Below are 24,788 nucleotides of genomic sequence, written 5' to 3' on the forward strand. Positions count from 1 at the left end.
ATGCCACTTGTTAAAAAAGAAAACGACAGACGTTTAAGAATACAGCATCACTTATATCTTTATTCTTTAACACGTTCTTTTGCACAGCCTACAATAAATATATTACTTTGGCTTGAGCATCTGACCAGCATCAAGTCCCTACAGCGAGGTGACCACAAACTTTGCCAGAGTGAATAATATGAAGGCAACACAAACAGATATTGATTTGAGTAAATAAAGTGATAGATTCATAAAGCTCATGTCTGATAGTAACACTGACTGTGACTGATGTCTGGGGGCCTGAGAAAGCAGCCCTGGGCCAGGCCGTGGTGAATGTTTTGGTGTTGGGCATTGATTACAAGAGCGAAGGATTACACTGAGTTTGAAGCCACACTGCTCAGGCCACATCAACGCCAAATCGTCATTCGGCGCACCTGAAGTCATTTTTGGATGGTAGGATCCCTGCAGCCGTCATGGAATACATGCTGGCTTGTGGCAGGTTTATATAGCGCTTTTCAAAAACTTCAAAGTCATAAGCAGTACATGTTTTAATACAGACAAAAGAAAAAGATTAAATGAAGCTAAGATTAGAATGAGGACCTCTTTGATTGTCGACGATGCAATGGCATTTTTTATGTGGTTTTGTAAAATGTCCCAGAGAGGGAGGCGTCCACTGTAAACACCCCGTCACACCAGGTTTGGCGCTCGGTCCTCAAAGGTTGCAGGAGGTTGAAATCAACGTCCCTGAGGCATGGGGAGGGAACGTGCTGATGGAAGAGGTCAGAGAGGTCGGGGGAAGACAGTTTGTTGAGAGCCTTGTTACGTTACGAAGGTGGAGAAAGGCCGTTTTGGTAATGCGCTTGACATGGGGCAGCAGTGATGGTCTTGGAGGAGAGGTAAAGTTCTCATCAGCATAACAGTGCAACTGAAGGCAATAGAGGTGGAGGATCTGTCCATGTGGTAGCGTGTGGAGGATGACGAGAAGGGAACCAAGTGCTGAACCCTGGGGGACACCATAGGTGACTTTGAGGGGTCATAATGACTAGAAAAGCGCTATATAAATGCTGTCCCAACACAGCCTAAGAATTTTATATAAAATCTGAATTGATGACCATAATGATAAGTCATTTGTATCTCAAACTGACTTCATGTTTGGGGTTCACCTTGACCGTGTCACAACGTGTTGCTATGGCAACAGCTGAAAAGTAATTCTGTGTGAACGTTGAAGAATTGGAAAATTCCAGACGTGTCAAATCCCCCACAACCAAATCCAGCTAACCTATGTGATAGGTTGTGATATGATTCACATATCAGTCATGCAAGCAGATCATTTTCGGCCGAGATGCGATCCAGTACACATTCTTACCAGGGCACCAAAAAATGTCCAAAGAACAACAAACAAATTCAATATTCACCCAAAGAGCCCAATTGCAGTATTGTGTTTCAATAATGATCAAAAGGTGACACTTTCCTTTTCTGTCCTGGAAAAAGCATTACGATCCAGGTTCCAACAAATCTTCCTGTCATGCAAAACAGGGGGGACGTGGACTAAATGGAAGCTTAATCCCTTCGTCCTTTATCTTTTGGGGCCAAAGCTACTTTAAATGTAAATTATACATTTAGTGTCTAAATTATACCGTGCTTATCCGTTATACTAGTTATTATTGAAGGACAGAACAACAACATCAATTTACCAGCTTATTCCACACTTTAGAGCGACAGTATATGTTAGGACAAAGTCAGTAGCAAATTAAATGCATCTTATCATAAACATTAGTGAAGCCAATAAATATGTGTTCATGCAAAACGGTGTTCATGCATTCTCCAGCCTTCTTGCTTCATACTGACTGACGAGCTCTGGTTATTGCCATGTTGCTCAGATATAGTGTGGGTCTACCCACGGGTGTCTGGTGTCGTGCACCCTGTTTAACGCAGAAACTGGAAGACATTAAAAAAAACGTTTTAAAATGAGACTATACGTTTGATGCAGATTACATTCAGAGGTGTGAGCAGAAGGACACTTGTCGAGGTAAACTTGGCACAGGCTCAATACTTAAACCCAACATCTTCATCCTGCAGTCGTTCTAGTAGGAGGGCAGCCTGGACCCCATCACTGGGGACTTACCCCTTTGAGCCAGGGCACCAAATCCATGTAAATATACATAAACCTGCAACTAGGACAAGCTAAATACAGAGGCCAATTGCTTACAATATGTTAATATACAACACTGGGGCAATGTGTTGTAGTCAATGAGCCTCATTTAAACACAGTCTCTCAGCACTGACCAGCTGCTGCTCTCTGCTGGGAACACGGCCTACAGAGCCTTGAGTTTCTCTTTCTCAGGCGCTGGAGCAGGTGGAAGGTGAGCACAGTGCTGCATCCATCCATCGTGATGCTGAGCGAGGACCATCAGCATCCTGCACTGCAGATCCCGTTGGTCAAGTCCTGGATGACTCCAGCCTTCACCAGCTTCAGCAGGAACTCCTTCTCTCTAGATATGTTGTGGGTCCAGGACTACAGAGGAGACAGAGAAACACAAGGACAGGAAGATCGGGGATTTATTTAGGTTTCTATATTTCTCACTTTGAACATGAAATTCTTTTTTCAGCAAACTAAGCATAGTACTGGTGGAATATCATCAAACAAAGTTTTCTGGCGGGGCTTGGGATGGTGATGCTGGTTGGTTGATCTGTCTGCCTAAGGCTTTGGATTTTTTTTTTTTACCTTTACTTAAGGCAAACTGACCTAAAACTAACATTACATTACATTACATTTAATTTAGCTGACCCTTCCAAAGCGACTTACAATAAGTGCATTCAACCACGAGAGTACAAGCTCAGACAAGAATCAAGAAAGTACAATTTCTTGAAGAAAGCCAAACTACAAAGTGCTATAAGTAAGTGCTACTAAAGTGCTTTTTATTGCTGTAAATGTGTGAACGAGTCTGAGGCCTATAGTATCTACGAGTAGATATACGCACAGGTATGGAAGGGAAACATATATTCACAGAGCAATATTATACTCTGCCACCCCCAAAATCTCCAACAAAAGACTCCTATGTCTTTATCCTCCAAGTCTTGACTCCAACGAAAGACTTCTATGTCTTTATCTTCTGAGTCTTCATACAACAATATTCACTGACACTGAAGCTGACACTAAAAACCCTACCTGGTTTTACACCCGAGTTGACAACGATTAGCTACAGCTGTGTCGACCCCACCCCCAGTTCGTTAGTGGAATGTCCAGCAATAGAAACTAGACTGAGCTCAAGACAAAAGTAACGTTTCCCTTTAATCAAACAGTTCAGATAGGAAAAGACAGTACAGACTAACAATCTAGTAGACCTAATACAGCCGATACAATAGTAATCTAGCAGGGAAACTTATTTAAAGAATGTACTTAGGTGCCTGCTTGGTGTCAGTTCATCACACATTAGAAAGGTTGTTTTTTTGTGTTTCCATGAGCAAAAGTTGTGGATGGTACCTGGTGCTTTTTCGATAGGTTCCAAACTGAGCTTAGCCGATACTAGAAGGTGGAGTTAAAAGACTGCAGACCAATGATTGGTCAGGGAGATTCTCCCTAGCACGACACGGGACGTCCGTTTTGAAATAGCCAAGCTACTGTCCCTTTTTTATCCACTCAAATGAGACCTTTAGAACAAAATTCAACCTGAAAACTAAGCCGTGCAACTGACAAAGTCTGTTTGGTTGCTGATGACGATCTTTTTCTTCTTTGGCAAAGTGTTAATTATTTAAGTCATAATTAAAATTGTGGCTCTTGCAAATTGTCTCATTTAATTGACCAACGCTCAGATAAAAGATCATAAACATCGTGGCGTTGGTGTCTTGGTTGGATCGGTCCATGTGGGCTAATGGAGGACCGTAGAAATGAGCGACATTCTCTCCCGTCTCGATTATACATGCCAGGGTTCAGGTGCCAAGCAGCTCTGTGCCTCTTGGAGCTGAAACACAAGTCCGTGGCAGACGGTGAAAATAGGATGAAGGGGATTGCATGTCGGTCTCAGTAACCTGGGCTAAGAGTGATTTATGAGCAGGCCAGGGACTGTGAGGCGCTGAAGTGGATCGAGCGGGAGCTCAGACTCTGTATGTAGGGCGCCTCTCAAAAACTGGCAACCTGCAACGTTGCTGCACTTGAGATTTCATACACAATCCATGGCCACTACGCTGCATGCTGGGTAAATCCCTCCTGAGAGGCATTTCAACTGTTCATAGTTCAGCGTAAACCTTTCGAAAACTAACAAATAGATGTTGGTCGACAGGTCGGTCAGAATGCTAACACATTTAGAGGTTCGTGATATTGTGTGGGAGGAAGAAATCCATTAAGAGTAAAACGTGCAGGAAATAGTGGCCGGAGGGGATTAATCATCAAGCTGAACTAATAGTCCTTTAGAAATTTAGGCTACTATTGCGTCAAAAATGTATAGTGGAACAAGACAAAGTTGACCGCCTCATGCTGTGTTTGCACTACCAGTGACAAAAGGGACAGACATTGTTAGTGTTGTTCTGGCTCTCGTTGACGTTTGTTGTGTCGTGGCATCGGGAACTGGCTAACAGCCTTTTATTTTTTTTACATATGAAATGGAACAGGGTGAAACAAAACCATATGATTGGGGGACGCTGCAGTTTTTGACATTGCTATTTGTAGATTCATGTCACTGGCTTCCATTGAAATTGACTTGACAACCACCTGTTCTGAAGTGAAGCCAATTCAGAAGTGTCTTAAACCTGCATTCTCTCTACAGACCACCAGGGGGCGACTCCTCTGATTGTATAGAAGTCTATGCTTAATGTGTTAAAGCTGCATTCTCTATACTGACCACCAGGGGCGACTCTTCTGGTTGTATAAAAAGTATATGCTTCATATATTAAAGCTGCATTCTCTCTATTGACCACCAGGGAGTGACTCCTCTGGTTGTATAGAATCTCATTCATTCACATTGCTCATTTTATAAAAGTTGCCATTAAAATAACACAAATAACAATTGGACACTTTCAATAAAATAATATTTAATTTAACCATTAGGCCTAAATATTCTAAATCAATCATAAATGCTTCGTAGGCACTGGGTATAACAACGTTAGGTTAATAATGTAACCTAAATAGCCTATGCTGTTTAAACTAAAGTTACGAGAGAGTTTAAAGGGAGCTTTGGGATTGATGTCAACTCACTGACATGATTTATCTTGCTTCCAGCATTAGAGAGAGTTTGCACCAAGGTGCTGCGTAGGCAGTGATTGCTTAAAATGACAACTAACGGGGGGCGCTAGTGAGCAAGATATGGAGTAAGAAGCTAATTTCAGTGCTCCTGCAGAACTGACAATAATATTTTAAATAAAAACAGCTAATATTTCAAGAATACCAGCCTCAAAGCTCACCGAGGACATCACAAAGAGGCTAACAGCTGGCTTATACAAGCTACATCATTTTTGAATGGCGGAAAAGCTTAAAAAATACAAATATGAATCCGGCGGTAGCTCATCACGGCCTACAAGAACCACGAGGCAGATCCCACCAGGTGACCTGGACCAACCCTCTCCCACCCGCAGTGAAAGCCCAGGTATGACCGAACGGATCAAAGCGGACATCTTGTCGTCCCTGAAGGGAGAGATTTCCAAAATTATAAGGGAGGAACTCAAAAGTGCGCTAGCGGAAGATTTCAATTCACTCAAGTCTGAATTACAAGCGGTGCGGTCCGAAATTGCTAAAAACACGACCACTATCCAAACAGAAGTAGACCACATGAAAGCCGACATACAAGACGTGAAGGGCGGCTTATCAACATGGTCCGACGAGGTGCCGCACAAGAAGACACCAGACCGATGCGAGGATATGGAGGGGAGAATGAGACGGTGTAATATACGAATAGCCGGCATTCAAGAACAACCTGACTCCAGCTCCCCTAAAACAGTTGCCAAAGTTATTAAAGAAGTCCTGCAGCTGGACCGGGACATCGCACCGCACAGCCGCCACCAGGAAACCAGGAGACCGGGAGAAACCACGAGTGATCATCGCTAAAGTACACAATGACGGAGATGCCACAGAGATCCTAAGGAGAGCCCGAGAAAGAGCCCTGCTAGTCTACAACGGGAACCGGATCGCTATCTTCCCAGACTACACACCCAGCGTTGCTAAAGCCAGAGCCGCGTTCACAGACATACGGAGGACCCTACGAGGAAGGAAAGGAGTCCGCTTACGGTCTACTATACCCAGCCAGACTCCGGATTTCGCATAACAACGAAGACGAGGAGTTTCTATGTCCGGAAGAAAGTCATCCCATCTACTGAGGCTGCAGACTAAATGTATCCCTATCAGTACTGTTAATTACAGTGAGGACTGACCAGTGAGTTCTGCAATTTCACATACATTCCCATAATTATTTTCTACTTTATTTTTTATTCAAATATATATATTTTCAAAACATTACTCGAATCACACCTGAGAAGAGAAAAGGAAAAATGTGTCTCATAGTTAATATTTTTGTATATACCGTATTTTCCGCACTATAGGGCGCACTGGATTATAAGGCGCACTGTCAATGAATGGTCTATTTTCGATCTTTTTTCATATATAAAGCGCACCCGACTATAAGGCGCATTAAGCGAAACAAAACAGTCAGTCAGTCAAACTTTATTAAACGTGTTCACAATAACTCTCAACATTGTTCAAATGTTAATGAGCGTATTCACAATAACTCCTAAACTTGTTCAGTTGTAACACGTAAAAAAAATCAAAACGTTAGCGTAACTCTGTGTGGTCTTCTTTACTTGGCGCAGGTCATCTTCTTGCTTCCTCCACTTCCGTACCAATGATTCATTTAATGTTGAATTCTCTCTCAGCTGCTCTATTCCCATGTTCTACTGCGTGAGTTTGAAGTCCGCGTCGTAAGCGTGTCTCTTGACAGGTGCCATTTTGGGGTCCTTATCCATAATAATAATAATATTATGGCGAAGCACAGTATGTATTAATCCGCGACGCTCCTGACTACGGTAGCCGTAAAAGGGGCGTTCACACCAAACGCGTTGCGAATCTTTCGCGCGTCTGGATCCCATGTAAAGTCAACGCACAGACGCGTTTGGTTGAAATTCGCCGGACGTTGCGATAGACGCGTTTCGCGAAATTTCGCCAGAGTTGAAATATTTCAACTTCCAACGCAAGTTGCAAAAGTTTCGCAACTCGCCAGCCAGTCAGCGTTGAGATGCTCCGCCCGTTGGGCTGCTGCTCTGGTAGCGCTGGAAGCGGAAGTTATCGAGACGGAGTCGGTGAAACTCCCCGAGCTGTGTGAGCCTACGGGTGATGTTATGAACCCAAACACCAGGGCGTTAGATGACCAGGGCGTTAGATGTTCTGACGTTTATGGGATGTCCACAACAAGTATAAAGCAGAACTAGTGGTTATTTCGACCGTGGTGGATGGAGGAAATTATAACTGTTTTTACCAAGACAAGCCACAGAGATAAGCCACGCCCCCTTTTCGCAACTTGTTGCGAAAGACACAAATGAACACAACTTGATTGGCGAATAAACTGACGCGAGTTATAAAGCCGTTTGGTGTGAACGCACCATAATGCTGCAAGCGGTGCGGCTTTGTAGTTTACCAAAGTCGTACTAAAACATTTTGACAGAGCGCCGTGTACCACATAAAATCGCTTCGAGGGTCAGTAAGCACAACCAGAATTAATTCATTAAAAAAGCGCTCCGGATAATAAGGCGCACTGTCGTTTTTTGAGAAAATTAAAGGCTTTTAAGTGCGCCTTATAGTGCGGAAAATACAGTACCCGTCTCCATTACAAGGAAACAAGCCCTTATAATGTGCCCGTTATTTCTATTCATATTGTTTGTATCATTCTACTTTACTTGCTCACTGGCAGCTTCCCTGAGAGGAGAATACTGGTACGCCTTTAGCTCTGTGTGCAACCAAACACTACTGCACCACAAGGAGCTGTTTGACTTTACACATGTATGCCAAGAACTGCAGGGGCCTGAATGGCCATTACTCGACACTGTCCTTTTCTGTGTCGACTTTTCTTTTTCTTCTTACTTTCTCTATTCCTTATCTTAGCACACCCATAGCATAGTCAATTCTATCTCGACTGTGCACCGTTGCTGCTTGCCCTTAGTGGCTAAGGGACTAGGTCCCACCGGACTGCTGCTAATGTTAGTTAACAGCAGTTAAGACTGTTGCGTTCCCCTTGTTCTGATCCCACTGTTCCCTGGGGATCCTACATTGTTTATAAGAACAACAAGCTCATCATCCATTTTTCTTAAATACCCTCTTCTACCCCATCCCTATTGGTTTCATTATCTAGTCCTAAACATATTACTCACAGCAGCATTGAAGGGTATAAACATCAGATGGTTAAAACCGGATCCCCCAACATACGACTTATGGATCCAAAAAGTATGGGACATCTATCAAATGGAGCGAATCACATATTCATTAAGACTCCAGAAGCCGATCTTTACCAAACGATGGGGTCCTGTCGCAGCATTGTTACTACAATGATTGTTATTACTGTATGTTGCTCGGCCCTCTGGTTGAACTGCTCTCGTTAACTGTCTCTGTGCACACACACATCATACACAATCCCCTACGAAAAGCATATATAGCACATACACTCAGGAGTGGACAATTATTATTCAAATTATTTATTTTATTTTATTTGTATTATTTGTATTTAATTTATTTATTTTTTTATGCACTCTTTTCATTATCCTTATTTCCCCTCTTCTTTTCTTTCTTGGAATGAGCACCATTTTATGTTTGTTGTTCTTTATGTGTTGTACACTGTACCTGAATATCATGTGTACCAAGACATACAACTGAAAAATTGACAGGACTACTGTATGAATATACATATTGTTTGTGACAACTAAAGGTTGCATAAAATCTACCTGTTATTTTGAGTTTGCACTGATATGGAACGCTCAGGTAAATATAAACAGGACATTATGGCTCAATACAGTACAACCCGTGACTCACTCTCAACCAATCAGAATGCTTGATTTCATCTATGCGTATTCTAAAGTACCGTATTCCCCAAACCGATCCAACTCAAAGGATTTGAAACTGGGTTATGACATTTGTTGTGTCCCATCTGGGCAATCTGATGAGGCAGAATCTTCAACGTGAAGACTGATATGTGGTTAAAGTTCTGTGAGAGGCAACCAAGAATGCGATCACCGTAAAAAGGGGCAAAGAGAATCCTCGCACACAAGACTCACACATGTACTGAGAATTAGACAATTGGAATTGATTGGGACAAATGGACCCTTCACAGAGACACCACCAATTACCTCTTTGATAGCCGCCATTCTGATCTTCTCATAGTAGTGCAGAGGGGCGTGGGGGGTGCTCATGTTGTAGCCGAATCCAGCCACCGCTACTTCATCACAGTTATGAAGGGCCATTGTTATGGCGACCGCCCCCAGGGTCGGAATATTCTGAAAAAAAAGACATAATGTGTTTCAAAGGGAGCCATGACTTGTATCACAGAACATGTGGAGTATGTAGTGACCGGCGTTATTTAAACTGTTATTGTGTGGAGATCTTACAGATGTGAAATCTGCAGAAAGGTACTATTTATAACAGCCTAATGGTAACATGTTGTTTTCAGACTGCTTGGCCCTCTGAAGCATCTGCTGTGTGTTAACAGAGGCCTCGGTAATGCAAACAGACAGACAGTCGGCAACCAGAGGCTCCTGACCATTAGCTCGTCGCCGTGTGTAAAACGGCTCACGCTGTTGCTGCTACTTCTCAACCTGAGACCTGAATGGAAAGTGACTGTCAAGAGGTCTCTCACCCCTCTGCCCATCTGTCCCTTGTTGTGAGGTAGGCCAATGAGCTTGAAGGAGGCCTCCTGGATGAAGTAGGGGTTCAGGATGCGCATGTCGCCGGGGTCCCTTGGAACGTACCTGGCCACCGACTTCCAGAACCCATCAGTGCTGCGCTGAGACACAGAGTGAGGAAATTAGTGTGACCCGCATACTGTACAAATTCAGCTGTACCGCTGTTCAAAAGAATACAACATCTAAAGAAATGTGAAAGTCATTTCCAATAGATTTATCGGGCATATTGAAACAGCATATTGCTTTAGAAAAGTTAAAAATAGACAAATAAATCAGATAAATAACAATTGAAATAATAGAGTAAAATAGAAACGTGTGGGCTTGTCAAGAAAACCATCAGATTTCAATACTATTCTTACTTACTAACTTCAGATTTGTTGGGTCTCACAGTTCTCATGAACGTAGTTTCCACCAACAGCAAGTTGGTGGAAACTACTGTTTTTAGTGTGAAAGCTTTATAAGCCCACTACCTGCACAGCAGACACATTGGGAATGTATGCTGTTCCAGTGAGGGACTAGCTGCTTAATGTTGTGAAGCATTTAGCAGCTAAACAAGACATATATTTTAGAAGTTGGTGGAGACCAAAAATAGAACAAAAAGCAGATTAAATATTGGGCTTGTTGTTATGTGTAAATAGGGAACTGTTTGCTAACATGTTTGCTATTAAAAACTGATAATATATCATGATGAGTGGGACATTTTAGAGACACAGTGAATTCAATCATGTTGTTAGCATTTCTGTACTGACATTTATTGTTGTGCGGATACCAATATATGAAGTAATATCACCAACATATTGGCCTGGCCCCTTTTATCCATCACGGATCACTACTACTAATTGATCATGTCATTTAAAAAAGATTTACAATTCTTGAGTTAACTTTGTTTCTCTCTCCTTATTTTATTTCCTGCTGTTACAATGTACAAAACTCTTCAATGTAACAAACTACATAATTATTGACAGATATATCAGTCATCATATGTGTTGAATTAATATTAATAATATCCTACCAATGCCTGGCAGGATGGTATGCAAAGTGTACAGGGGTGGAAAATAAAGCAATAGCCTGAGCTGAGGCCTCGGGGGAGAGGTCAGCGCCATTAAAACATTGATGAAAAACAAGCGGAGCAAACAAAGCCAGTCAGAGAAGGAAGACCCTGTATCAGAATACCAGGGGCCATTACCCTGATTACCAGTCCTGATGTCTATTTATGAACAGTTACTGGGATACCTGCCTCTCAGTTGGATCAGGTATGCTGGAGTGAAGAGGAGGGAGAAACCTAACAGCAGTGACATGAGCTATTAGCTTACTAGCATAGTGATGTTGCCCTGTTAGGCTGGCGGATCAGGAGGTAATCCGGTTAGACTGAGACCCTTTTGCTCTTCTATTCGAGCGGGGAACCCAACACCGAAGGCAGTCACCGTGACGTCAAACATTGGTTTATGGACTGCGGTTTTGAAGGCTCTAGATCAGCATTTCTTTCATCTTGGTTTATGGCAGTCGACATCTTGTTTATTTCGCAACCAGAAGTGACACAAGAGGGAGTAGCAAAGTACAATTGATCGCTGAATAAGACATTTGTAGGCAAGCAAAATGTTACAAATTAACTTTCATGAAGGGGAAACACACTGCGAAAGGGTTAAAGTTATAAGATGAAAACACAGAACTACAGAATACCCTGCTTTATGGTCTATTTGATTCTAAATGGACCATTGGAATTGATCATTTATCGCCCTTTCCACAGGGACTTCATCAAAGAAGTAACTCGTTGGGACTGCACAAGGCATTTACACTGTACTTTGCAAACTGGGAAGTTTAGTATGTCATTTGTCTGCAGCCACACTAGTTGTTCTGCCAAGCAAAGTCCATACGCACTGAGCTGCTAAATATTACCTACTAAACATCAGTATGTTAACACTGTCATTGTGAGTATATTAGCATACTAATGTTAGCAGTCAGCTCAAAGAGCACAATGCCAGCTTTGTGTCTGATTTTACACTTTCCTTATCTTATTGCAATCAGTGTTTATTCACAACCTGTCAGCATGTATGTGTGTGTTTGTGTGTGTGTGTGTGTGTGTGTCCATTAACTGGTGTACTGTCTGCACTCCCCTGCTCTGGGGAGGGAACTTGATCCCCCCACCCTGAAGAGTTGTTGTAAATGAAGCTGGTCTCATTTGCTTCAAAGTGCTTTAACGACATTGCTGTTTTATTCAACTGTTTAAATTTCCATATACATACAGGTACATACATGTAATTTGACCTCGACGTGGAACCTATCTTCAGCATTTGGGAGCAGTGAGCTGATGTAAAGCGCCCCGCGAGCAACTTGAGGTTCAGGAGGAGCCGGGGATCGAACCTTGTAGTTAAAGGACTGCCAACTAAGTCAGTCAGTACACTTGTACTGCCTTTACACTGCCAACAGAGAACCATTCTGCCAATGCTACCAACCAGGGTCATGGTGGATTACAGGAGTCTGAAGACTTCAGTATGCTCTGTATGTATGTTGGACGTGGTGGTGAAAGGCCTGCTTATCCAAGCCTCCTGAAGGCAACATCTCATTGCCCCTCTGACCTAACCACTGTCTTTTGTGTGTCTTTGTAGCTTTGTCTTGATGAATCATACAAACTCAATTGCACAACAAAAAGTGCCTGGAAAAAGATGTTTAAAAAAAAGAAGAGAGCTTTGGATTTTCTCTTCTTTGACAGACTTGCAATTCTGCAAGCAGTATTAAGTCCCTTTTGGATACAGCGACACAATATCTACTCTACACAATCTAAACTATCACTACTATAACATGCATTCACATAGGTTTCCTGATTCCTGATTGTGGGAACATTGCAGAGGGTACCACAAATAACTAACCGTTTGATTAAATTAATTTATATGCACGAAGAAAGCAGTATTTAATGAGCAATGTTCTTTATCTTCTGGCTGCTCGGCAATGAAATGTTTCAAGTGTGTGGGTTTTTACAACCATGTTTAAATGCATGTGTATAAATCAAAAGATAGGCTGTAAAAAAAACAGGCCTCAGGCCCCAGAGATGATTAGACGAAGCAGTGTGTGAAAAACCCACTGTGACAACTGAGGGGAAGGGATGCAGCAATACAGTTGCAACAGCGTACACACGTGATCCAGGTCCAGGACCAGCCCGGTGATAGGAGCCCTGGCTGGCTTCTCTGCCCTCCAGCTGCTTTCTGATGAAGCCTCCTTCTCCCCACTCTCCGATCTCTGGCTGGAGTCGAAGAGGCGTGCATTAGACGCCGGGGGGATTCTGATGTTCAGCAATGGGCAAACCGTAGTTCCCACCACTTCTCTAAAAAGTGCATCAGTCAAAATTAAGCAATGGAATAAGATATATAAGGTATACCTGAAGTACGTTCCCAAATCTGTTTTTTAACAATGTATTTTTGCTGGTAAACCGATGGAAAAACAGAAAGATGTGTGTACACCTCCTTTTCTCCTCTCTCCAGAGCTCAATATGTGGAAAGCTTAATGATAAAACCCACTCTGTAAACACAGGTAGACTGTGTATGTGTGTAGCTTAAACAAGACCAAAAGTGTGAGTCTTCTGCAGGAAAACGACCAGCTGATCAAAGCATTAGCCATTACTTCCTTTTGGATCTATGTCCACCTCTATGAGCATTTGACCCCCGTTTGTGGAGAGGATAAGCAGTGCAAAGCCGGTATGTTGTGACTCGGCCTGCAGCAATGTGTTACATTCTCACTCATAGTAGTTGGTAATAATGTAGGCATAGCAGTTCAGTGTAAGTGGTTAGAGGTGGGGAATAAATTAAGTGTACAGAAGAGAAAACACTGGGTATATAAACATATAGATAAGATATAGATATAGATAAGTCAAACCAGCGGCTCAGTGAAGATGTGGAAAATTGTAATTTGTGTTTAGCACTAACATTGAGCAGCCTCCACATGGCTTACTGTGCTATTGTCTTGTACAGACAACAGGAGAGCTGTCATGTTGTATTATTGAGGTCCACCCACACTGGCTGGACACAATCCTTCTGAAAAGAGTCGCTCCCTGCGGCTCACAACATTCAACTCAAGGCACTGTTTATTGCTACATGGTAGAGCGTTGCACACACTTACACAAGACCTTTGTCTACACAAATACAGATTTGAGTATTTCTTTTAAACGGATATTTTCCTCTTCGTTTTAAAATCCAATTCTGTCCAAACAACCTTCGTTTGACAAAATATCCCCGTGCACACCAGAAGGCAACAACGTCTCCAAAGGCTCGTCGGGCCTGTAGGTGGTGATAAAGGCTCCGTCAACGATACGCCAATCACCAGAGAAGAGCTTAATTTAATACTAAACCAGTGGTCGCCAACCCATCGGTCGATCTCGGAGACGTTCCCTGTCGCTCTCCAAAATAAAATAAAAATAAATTCAGAAACGCATTGTTCCTCATTCTCAAACATGTTCTGAAGTGTCTTCTGAAATGTTTTCTTACGGACTTCGGAAGATCAACGTCAGAAAAGATCTCTGATCGCCTTATTCATGAACGCCTGAAAATGTGTTCTTACACAGCGGAAGTGTTCTCAGCTGCGCTCCCCCAATGAGGGGTGCTACAGGTGGGGCGCAGGGGGACATGCAGAAAGACCTTCATTGAGAACTTCACATATTACAAAAATACAGAGCACACAGACATAAAACTAAGTCATTAATAAATTCATTATAATATTACAATAAATACATGCCTGTACCTTTACGGAAATGTTTACGTTACGCCGTTAACAGGTTACGCCTGTGCATGCGCGGCGGCCAAGATTCTTGGCTACTCGCCAGGTCCTACATCCGTGAGATTGGCTATTTTGCTGTTGCCCTTCAAAACAAAAGCTCAACATTGCGCATGAATTGAGAGTGGTCGTATCAAGCCTCCAACCCCGTTTTAAAAAGAGTTGTAGTGGAAAGCAGCTCATTGCAGCCACTAATGCTGATAAAACATGATGGCTCACAGATATCTGTACTAATTTTAGTTTGCACAGGTTGCACAATATTGTTTTTAGATTCAGTGTAAAATTCAGTAAAACTCTTTATTTCCAAATATTTGAACTTGTTTTGTTTAGTTTTTCACAGGTTGCACTTTATTGTTATTGTCTTCTAAGGAAAACTTTCATGAAGGCCAAATTTGTCCCGAAAACTGCGTAAGTGGAGTTCAGAAAATCACCAAATCAAAATCCAGGAGCCGGCTCACAGACTGCCTCAGACTGTCTGTCTGTGCTTATGAGCCCAACTACAACTACAAGGCACTGTTCAGTCACAGACAGCTCACAGACTGGAGTCACATGACTTCTGATGGCATTGTGATTGGACACAGAGCTGAACTGAACTTACATTAGTAACTGACTGATAATTTTTGTCAGTGTTGTGTTGTAGCTTCAGTTGATAAATACAACATTAATATTGGTAGTTCATCCAGCCTGCTCATTGCAAATGTGTTTTTACTTACTTACTCTTACACTGAAATTAAGTCATTTAAAAAGTCATTTGAAAGCTGGACCAAAGTGTTTGATTTCATTCAATCACAATGAGGCCAAATAAAAAGCCTCAAGTTGTAAGTCTGGACAGTGTATTTCTCTCAATGCCTCAATAGGTAGATCTTGCCTGTCACCAAGGCAGAGGTCAGGGATATTGGGCTTAAAAAGGTTGGTGACCACTGTACTAAACAATAGTAAAGCAACAGCTAATTACTTAATCTTTGATACAAATTGACTCAAATGTGCTGCTCATTGTCATTTTACAATATAAAGGGATGAGAGCCCAAGTAACCAGTTGTTTTACTGATCTACACCTTTGAAGGCGTTTTCATAAATATCCATTTCAGTGACCTAAAACTCAGTTTGCATGTGGGCGAGAGGCCAAAGCATAGAGAAAGATATTTATTTAAAAATACCCCCGTTGACGAGGCTCAAGTCTGCTGCAGGCTTGAATTAACCTGATCAGATGCTACGGGATTACCCAGGGGCATGTCTTTTTAAACTGTAAATATGAAATATGAGCTCCCTCACATGCAGGCACCCAAAAGGCTAATCTCTTGCTTGGACTTTTCAGACCATTTTAGCCAATTTATTTCTAAAAAGCAACAAATCTAGCAAGTTATTCGAATGACAAACAAATCTGTATATTATGACATTTATTCCCTGCTCTTCTGGCAGCAGCACAGCATGTCTGCTTCTCCTCTTGTGTACGTCGGCGGGACTGAGTCACTTACTGTGATTAGAGTATGTTAGTATGCCTATGCAAAATAATTAATGCCAATGCTCAATGCTAAAAATCTCGTAATTACATAATTTCACATTCGATCAATGCAGAGTGGCAAAAAATCATCTTCCATGCTTCCGTTTCTGACTTGTTGTGATATTTGTAAATTCTTGGTGTTTTAACTCGTCCAAATCCGAAATGTGCATAAACACCTCTGTCCACCCCACCCCTTCACTGACTGTCTGGCTACAGCTGCATTGGCTGTTGCCGTGGTGAAATAAACAGCTTTCAGCTGCCTTACCAGCCTCTGGTTGAAGACCATGTGTCGCAGCCACTTGAAGTCCAGAGCTTTAAAGGCGGAGAGGACGAACAGGGACTGAGCCTCATAGCGCTCGGTCTTTTGGATGGCCCCCTCTGGGTAGGTGATCCTCATGGTGGTCTTGGAGCCGACATCCCTCTCGAAGCCTCTCACCGGAGCCTCGTTCAACCTGCAACACACAGCTGCAAAATCAATCATGAAATGTCCTGCCCAAAATTATTAAACGGTGGCAGTGGTCAAGTCACATAATATATGTATTATTATTATTATATTATAGTATAGAATTGACACTGTACATGGTCCATCATCCAACACATGTCACCCTCTATCTTTGGATACCAAAGAGATGAGTCATGATTATGTTATGTAACGGGCAAATAAATTAACAAAAAGTACTAAATGCTAAATGAATATCAAATACAAAATGATAGATACCTTGCCCTAAAGCTTTTAGTGGGAAACAATAAAGGAATAAGCTATGAATTATCCAAACTAAAGTCGTTAAAGTCTGCCTCCTAACGTACCTGACCACCACATCGAACTCATCGATCCTCGGTCCCAGGGACCTGTTGGCCAGGATTCCTCCGTTCCCTACGACGATGCACGTCTTACAGTTCGCGCTGTAACACAGAGAGGATGCTACTTTACTCCAGTCCATTACCCCAATACACCTTTTCTTTTTACAATGCAACAACAACAGGTGTGTGTTTACCTTCCTGACTTTGAACCAGTGGAGGAGGGAACATGGAATCCCTCACTGGGACCTTCTTAAACTCGCTTACTGAGGACGACCTTGCTCTTTTATGTGATTAGTTAACTTGATATTCAGCGCCTTGAAAGTGTTGTTGGATCATTTCAGTATAAACATGACAACTTTTCTTTTGTGTTGCCGATGTCCTTTTTGCCAGGAAATGAACTAAATCTAAAATTAAGGGCAAAAGGAAGCACTTTCTTAAACATTCATTCATTCTTCAAGGCAGCCACTGAGATTCTGAAGACTATAAATGCCACATTTCTTTAGTCAGGATTTATACTCAAGTAAATGCCTCTCTCTCTCTAACAGTTAACAATGTGACACACTTTGGTTCATACTATGATCATAATATTGTGTTGTAGACGGGGCAAGACATGTGTGCAGTGTCTAGTCTGCGCTGCTTAATTCTGGGTGGAAAAATAAACACATTCCTAATTGTCTCCGCTGGCTGATGAAATGGTGTCTGCAGGCAGCGTCTGCCAGACTGATGAGGTCCATATAAAGACAAAAAACTAAGTGGAGTCAAACAACGCTGTTACTTGTGCAACTGATCTGGGATCCGGTCATTAATGATGGACTTTCAGAGCACGTGGACGGAGAGTTTGTTTGGAATCCATAACACATGGTTTTGAGCTACCGCTTAAGAAGAGAGGCATTTTTTATTTCAGATTTTTGTTTAAATTTGGTTGAAAAAGTACAGAATTTGTTATTTGTGTTGTTCAATGGCTTTTTTACCCATTGATGAGTTCAGATAAAATCTAGTATTTTGCAAAGATTATTTTTAAGCTGACTGGCTGTATGTTTTGTATTTATTGACACTTAAAATATTATGACAGTGAGGTTTTCTACTTCATAATTGACTTTAAGTTGAGATAAAAATGAAAACTTGCTTTTTAACTCTTTGATAACACTAATGGTCATATTGTGCACCTATTTAACAATGAATAGATACCATAAGTACATTTCTTTGTATTTTGTAATCAAAATCCAATCATCTTTTTCCCCCTCTTGAAAACAACATATGTTGCATGCTTAGCTAAGCTCGTACCAACCAATTTTAACCAATAATATAATAATGATTGCTGGACACCTGTCCGCCAAAAGCTTTGTTTAGAATAAAAACACAGAAGCTGAAGATGCTCTATCTTCAACTTCATGGGACTTTAAAGTCAGATGACTCATTGGAGGACTAAAGAGACGCCCAGGGTTCATGAACACAAGGACTGGTATTAAAGCTCACACTGATCAGCTTCTAAGTGCGTGTTACACACCGACCCTCCGAAAGGGATATCGTGATGACCAGAGCATGACGGGACAACGGGCCCTGACTCACCTGTCGAGTTCTTCACCAAGCCCGTAGCTCTTAGTAGCGGACAGGAGAATATCTATGATCTTCTCTGCAGGTTGAAGAGAGAGAGAGAGACAGGGGGCAGAAAGAGAGAAAACAAGTGAGATCACAAAGAAAGAGAAATGTTCTCCCCCTCTACACTCCATCCAGCTAGGATGCCCTCATCTCCTGCACACCTACATTAGCTGTGATAAATGAGGCGGGGCTGAGAGCCAGCGGCTGGGTTGGCCGGCACTTTGCCATGTCACAATGTTATACAAGCATTACTGATGGGTGGCCGAGCAAGGTGGCAGCCACAGATCCTGGGGGGAGCAATGTATACGCCGTTAGATCCTGGAGGGAGCAATGTATACACCGTTAGATCCTGGGGGGAGCAATGCATACGCCGTTAGATCCTGGGGGGAGCAATGCATTCGGCGTTAGAACACATTCTCTGCCCGATGAGAGGTATACCAGCAAGGAGCTCCAAAATAAACTCATCTGCTCTATAGGAGGGAGACGCACAGCACAAGCTCAAGAAGTTCAATCACAATAAATCATTTCAAAACGTATTTTCTCTAAGTGGAGAGACAGATGAGAAGATGGATATCAAACGCACGTCTTTGTGTAAAGCATGGATCAGCTCAAAGTTAGCCTAGCTTAGCATAAAGGCTGGAAGCACGAGGAAATGGCTGGCCTGACTCCAATAGGTCCAAACCTAGTGCATAGCTGGACCATATGTGTTTAGTCAACCAGTTGTCACGCCAAATGCGTCAAATAACAAAATGTATATCAAAATCCAATCATCTTTTCTTCCTGTATAACAAACTATGACGTATGCTTATGTAAGCTAGTGCCAACCAATTTTGTGTCATGCATCATTCTAAGCCCGCCTACTTTTAAGCGGTGCAATCAAATGCAAAAGATTGTATTTAAATCACTGTTGTAACTGTATGACCAGCAACGGTTAAAGAGTGCTGCAACCTGCTTAGGACACGCGTTCACACAGGGCTTTAACGTGAGTCCTTGCTGATCCCTAGTGGACAGTTCTGGGAGGATGCAGCAAGTGATGCGTTAAGGACACAGAGGTCTCATCCTTGGTCTCATCCATGGTTTTTCGGTGCCAAGTGATAATTGTTGTGATGTTTTGCTTGTTTAGGAGATCCAATTCAAAAGCCTTACTGAACAGGCTGCAGTCAAGAAGGTATGACAATATCAGCAAACAACTGCCCAACTAGTTAAATGATAAAAAGAAACATTTGGCTGTTAGCTGGTAAATGCAACACATATATATAGCGTAATATCTAAATGTTATATATATAATATATATAAGTGTAATATATAAATGTAATATATAGACCCACCAACATGAGATTACTGTTAGGACTAAATAAAACATCCCACTATTTTTTATCTACTGACATTCTGTATTTCTATGAGTGGCAGTTGGCAACACAACACACACATTGAGCAGCAAATGGCGTTGTGTGCGACCAGGTCGGAGAGAGGTGGCTGGTTGAAATCAGTCATAAAAGTCATATCATCTCTTGCTGCAGTTGGTAGCACTCGTACGCCGTGTTTCCTTCCCTTGTGAATTGTTGGAGAGAGTTCAGAAGGGCGTTGGAGATACTACTGTATTCTGTTAGTTCAAGGTCGGATGACACATTGTTCAAACTAGTTTGAGGCACACTGAGGCCTTCAGTGCTAGCGTATTTACCCAGCTAGTGGTGAGAACAATCCAGTCTTAACTTGTGAGAAATGCAGCGCAACTCACATTGAGTGTAAAATACCTGCAACTGCAAAGACAATAAAGTGTAATCATACCTTGTGATTTGACACCAAATGGGGGGGAATAATCACCGATCTTGAAAAATCGTTTGTAGTTTGGGTTGAGGAACATTGGTGCCAGTTTGGTGAACCTGTTGATACAAAAGAAAATGTATAACAACATGTAAGAATGAAGTGGGATTTGTCGATGTGTTATCTGTCCAAGATCTGTACAGCCTTGACGTGTGCGAGATCCCCGATCTTAGAGCATCGCGTTTCCAGCTAATCCAGTCCGCTGAATTCCCCTTGCCCAGAACAAACTCACTGCTCACCAACTGGCCCATTCACCTCCCCATTGAGACTTAAATGGACCGTGATTGCCTGCTTCCGACCACCAGGGTCAGGACCCAGCATCAGCACCGGAGGTGACAGTGTGACTGCTATGAGGATAAAGACGGATGTGTCTTTGTGGCACCAGATGAACAGTGTTCTTCCTCTGGACAGTATGAGTTTAGAGGAATACTTTCACTCTGATGTTGATGGTTGGAGACCATTTACAACCATAGACTGTATATAAGAAGATGACATAGTCGCTGTGACGTCACCCATTAGTTTGTGGAGTGCGGTTATGAAGCTTGGCATTTTCATCGCCACAGAAATAGTAATAAGAGAACGTGAATGAGATACTAAAATATAATAGGATGATGATTGACTCATGAACATAGTACTAGCTGGTTACCACCTTTGCGTTCATCCCTAATGACAGTGTGCTCAACTTTGCATGGAAAAGAAAGATGACACAGTTAAGTATTCAGTTAGTTTGTTGCTCCACAGCATTAAACATGCTATGCTCTATTTAATCTGTACATGTGTCTCCACTTTGGGGGGAGTAGGCGTTCACAGTTGAAGCTCAACTGGACATGCATGTACTGTATGTACGATGTGCACGTTTGAATGCATTTGGTCAAGAGGTCCCAAAACAAACATGAATTTATAACACACAAAATAAATTGGCCACGATGCCATTGAGCGTCTACATCCCTTGGGACAAAAGGTTTTAATTTACAATTGAAGTGACATAAAACATAGCAGCAAAAAACTGGAAAAGGTTAGTAACTAATACACAAATAAACTAAATACAAACATTTTAGGGAGAAAAAGTCTCCCTAATACTTAAAAATGACAAAAACTCCTTATCAAAACCAGTAAACCGTCTGGCTTTGAAAAGGTTATACAAACAATAAGTTTGGCTTTAACTGCTAAAATAATCTGTGTCCAATTTTGAAAAACTAAGCATCCAAAAGGCAGCATGCGCACTAACCTTCGCTGTGAAAGAACTGAGACAGAAGGAAAACTGTTTCTTTAACCGAGTCAACCCCTGCAGCTTTGGCAGCTCCTTTCCTTCATGTGTAATATCACATAATTAACTGCAAATGAGCTCTGATTTGGTAACACGAAACAGCTGCTAATCAGAAATGTTGGAAAAAACCTGAAAACACTTAGACACAGTGAAGAAATCAGCTAATAATTATGCAGCTTGCCTTTCTGTCTCCATACCAAGACTATTTAAATAACAGGAGATAAGATAATATGAGATAACATGATATAAGATATTGGTGAGTGCAGCAGTACAATGACAACAATAGCACAATTAAATAGAGAAAGTAAAAGAAATAAACAATAAGTAATAATAATTGTCTGATGGTGTATTTCTCCAGATGAACGTCTTGCTATAAAGGCCATGGGTTCATCCTGAATCACGAAGGACTGACTTAATTTCTCCAAATCACAAAAGACATTTAAGAGGTACACCAACACCAAGATCTTGAATTTCTTTGAAATTGCTCAAAGTGAAAAGAATGGAAATACTAAATGTTCTTAAAAATAATTAAAACACATGACTATGACGATAGGCGGTTATTAAAATTAAAGTTGCATTCCAGTTTTTCTCAAATTCAAGTTGTGTGTGTCAATATTTTCTGTAATCTGAAACCACTTACTGTTTTCCACAGGTATAGAGGCCGACTGTCTACCAGCCTCCCACTCAATACGGGTGCTGGTTCTTAGTACTTCTGGTTCTAGCTGAGATGCTTAGTACTCCTCTGAATCCACTAAATGGTCGTCAAATTGTTAACCTCGAGCATTTCATTTAATTCTTAATTAGAGCAATCATTTCTAAAATACCAAATGGAGCCGTCAGCAAAGAAGTCCCAGTTTGATCAAACAGACAATCTGCTAAGAAGTATGATGGATTTATATATTTACATATTAACGATGCGCGTAGATTAAATAAATACTTGCTTTTCTTCAGAGGTTTGCAGACATTTTCAATGGACTCATGTTCAGAATGACCCCATAAGATTTCAAGACATTTTACAGTTTGAGAAAATTAAAAGGGAAATTTGGCTCAAATAACATTCCTACAAAAATGTGTTCTCTTCAGAATTACCCTTACTATGACAATGTCACATTTTAAGATATTTTAATGTACATGTTTTTTCTCATATCCCCTTAAATTTCATTGTAACACATTGAAACTATCCGTGTCCATGTTCAACAGTGCTATGTGTGAAGTTCAGAGCATTAATATATCTATGTAAAGATAAATAGAGTAGAGAATGGAGTCGCTGTCCTCTCTGTGTGGCGTAATCTGAGTTTCTCTGAGTTTATGTAACCGTGCACTGATCGCACCTTTAGCTGCTAGCACCATTAGCTGCTAGCCGCTGAGAGCTGTGTGGAGGCAACCCCTCAATCATAGATTTGCTTCATGTAAAACCGGCCGTAATGTTTCTCACTCCAAACTAAATAAAAAAGTTTTTCCTGATCCGGTCTGAGGTCAAAGGTCAGGGATGTCGTATGTGTACAGATTGTAAAACGCTCTGAGGGGAGTTCGTAATTTGTGATTTTGGGCTATACAAAAATAAACTGAATTGAATTGATTTAGATATTACTGCGGATATCGGCTGTTAACCTGGCTTCAACCTTTTGCTTATTATTAGCCTGCTAATGCAAATGATCTGAATAAATGCACACAATTAATTGTCAAACAGTCAAATGTGATGTTAGCAAGTATGCAGGTTGAATGGTTTCAAAAGTCAAAATAAGTTAGTTTGATGGCTTGAATCAAATTTTTAAATGTATAGCAACCCTTTCTGTAATAAGAGGATATGCACCGGTGACTTAATTAATAACTGACAAATAATTAAAGAAAAGTGATTTCATAAGAGGTTTCATTTTAAAGTAACTATTATTGTCATAGACAGTTAACATAACGTTAGCCTGAATCACAATTAACTGTGTATACGTCATCAGATTATTGGAAATGGCAGGCTAATAATGAGCAAGAGGCTAGCTGGTCATTCCAATAATCTTAAATACCATTTAAGATGGGTGAATGTTCTACAACATCCAGACTTTGAATCTGCTGAAACAAGTATGCATCCTTTTCATGTTATTCTGACCCACAATCTGTTGCGCAGCTGAGATTTGAGCAAGTGGGTCAAAGTTCAAGGTGCCATATTATGAGGAAGGTTACATCCCAATTAAATGCATGCGACTTGCAACAGTACTTTGTAAGGGCAGCTGCATAATGTACTAAAGGTAAAAGGTCAAACGCAGCGTGCATGTCCCCTGGAAACAGCTTCCATGGTCGTGTGAGCTACTTGCAGCACAATTCTGTATTTGTTTGTGTTTTCTGTATTCAGCTCTCCTTTAGAAAGAGCCACACAGGAATCAGCTGAGCAAAGACAGCAGATTAAATGGGTCAAGGATGCCCTGGGCGCTCCTCTCTCCTGAGGAGAATCCTCCTGTGTTGTTATAACATGTTACAATCTGGACTCTTCACTACCGCCGTTGTCTGAAGGCCCCAGTGGGTTCGAGGGTTGCGTGTCTCTGGTGCTCAGCGAGTAAGTGGGGAAGTGAACCGGCCGGAAGCTTTTCTCACGAACTGGGACAGAAATAGATGTGCGCCACACATTGGTCAAGTCAGACACTCTACATACAGTGCTGAACACATGTGCAGGTGAAGAGCTTTATCGGGTTGTTTGTCGGCCTTTAATAATGCAGAGGCAGAAATGGGACCTTTACTCCCGTACCACTCTGGGCTCAGAGATCTTTCTATAAAACAGGACTGTTTGATGGAGAGTACTTAATGCAGGCCAGTGTTTAAGCATGCAGTAGGTGAATTCGAATAGCAGGGTTTTTGTTAGAAAGTTAAACCAGTCATCATTTTATCTCTATTATCGATTTTATATTGCTGTGAAAACATATTTTTCTTTTTTTCTGAATAGAGTATGAACGCAATTAATGTAAATCAATTGGGATGCTGCTTACCAGTTGCTAACAGCTAATGTTAACTAGCACTCCTGCTAATTTCAATGCAGATTTCTTGTGTTCACAATGTAGCATTTCTAGGAGCACAATAGGGTCCCATGGACGTCAATAGTGACTTCACTGCTTCCCAAACAAACAACAGGACACTAGCAGGCCCTGACTGTACCTTCTGTACTGTAGGGGAAAGAAGTAATGTCCCGTTTTCAGAATGTTGGCT

General features: G+C 41.6%; 1 protein-coding gene across 3 annotated transcripts in view; it reads right to left on the reverse strand.

The window, feature by feature from the left end:
- Window positions 1-512: 512 nt before the first annotated feature.
- st3gal3a (ST3 beta-galactoside alpha-2,3-sialyltransferase 3a) overlaps window positions 513-24,788 on the reverse strand; it is a 30,637-nt gene continuing 6,361 nt past the window's right edge. For 2 of the 3 annotated variants that reach the window (XM_034530675.1, XM_034530676.1), the window contains exons 6-12: window positions 20,297-20,391; window positions 18,479-18,542; window positions 16,916-17,011; window positions 16,374-16,560; window positions 9,801-9,947; window positions 9,295-9,441; window positions 513-2,494 (exon numbers count right to left, since the gene is read on the reverse strand). In XM_034530675.1, the coding sequence (XP_034386566.1) occupies window positions 2,390-2,494; window positions 9,295-9,441; window positions 9,801-9,947; window positions 16,374-16,560; window positions 16,916-17,011; window positions 18,479-18,542; window positions 20,297-20,391 (841 nt within the window). In that variant the 3' untranslated portion in view covers window positions 513-2,389. Of the gene's footprint in view, window positions 2,495-9,294; window positions 9,442-9,800; window positions 9,948-12,754; window positions 13,085-16,373; window positions 16,561-16,915; window positions 17,012-18,478; window positions 18,543-20,296; window positions 20,392-24,788 lie in introns of those variants that run through there. The other variant, XM_034530677.1, reaches the window with a different exon arrangement.

The sequence above is a fragment of the Cyclopterus lumpus genome, chromosome 4, assembly GCF_009769545.1.
Source record: "Cyclopterus lumpus isolate fCycLum1 chromosome 4, fCycLum1.pri, whole genome shotgun sequence".
Lineage (NCBI taxonomy): Eukaryota > Metazoa > Chordata > Actinopteri > Perciformes > Cyclopteridae > Cyclopterus > Cyclopterus lumpus.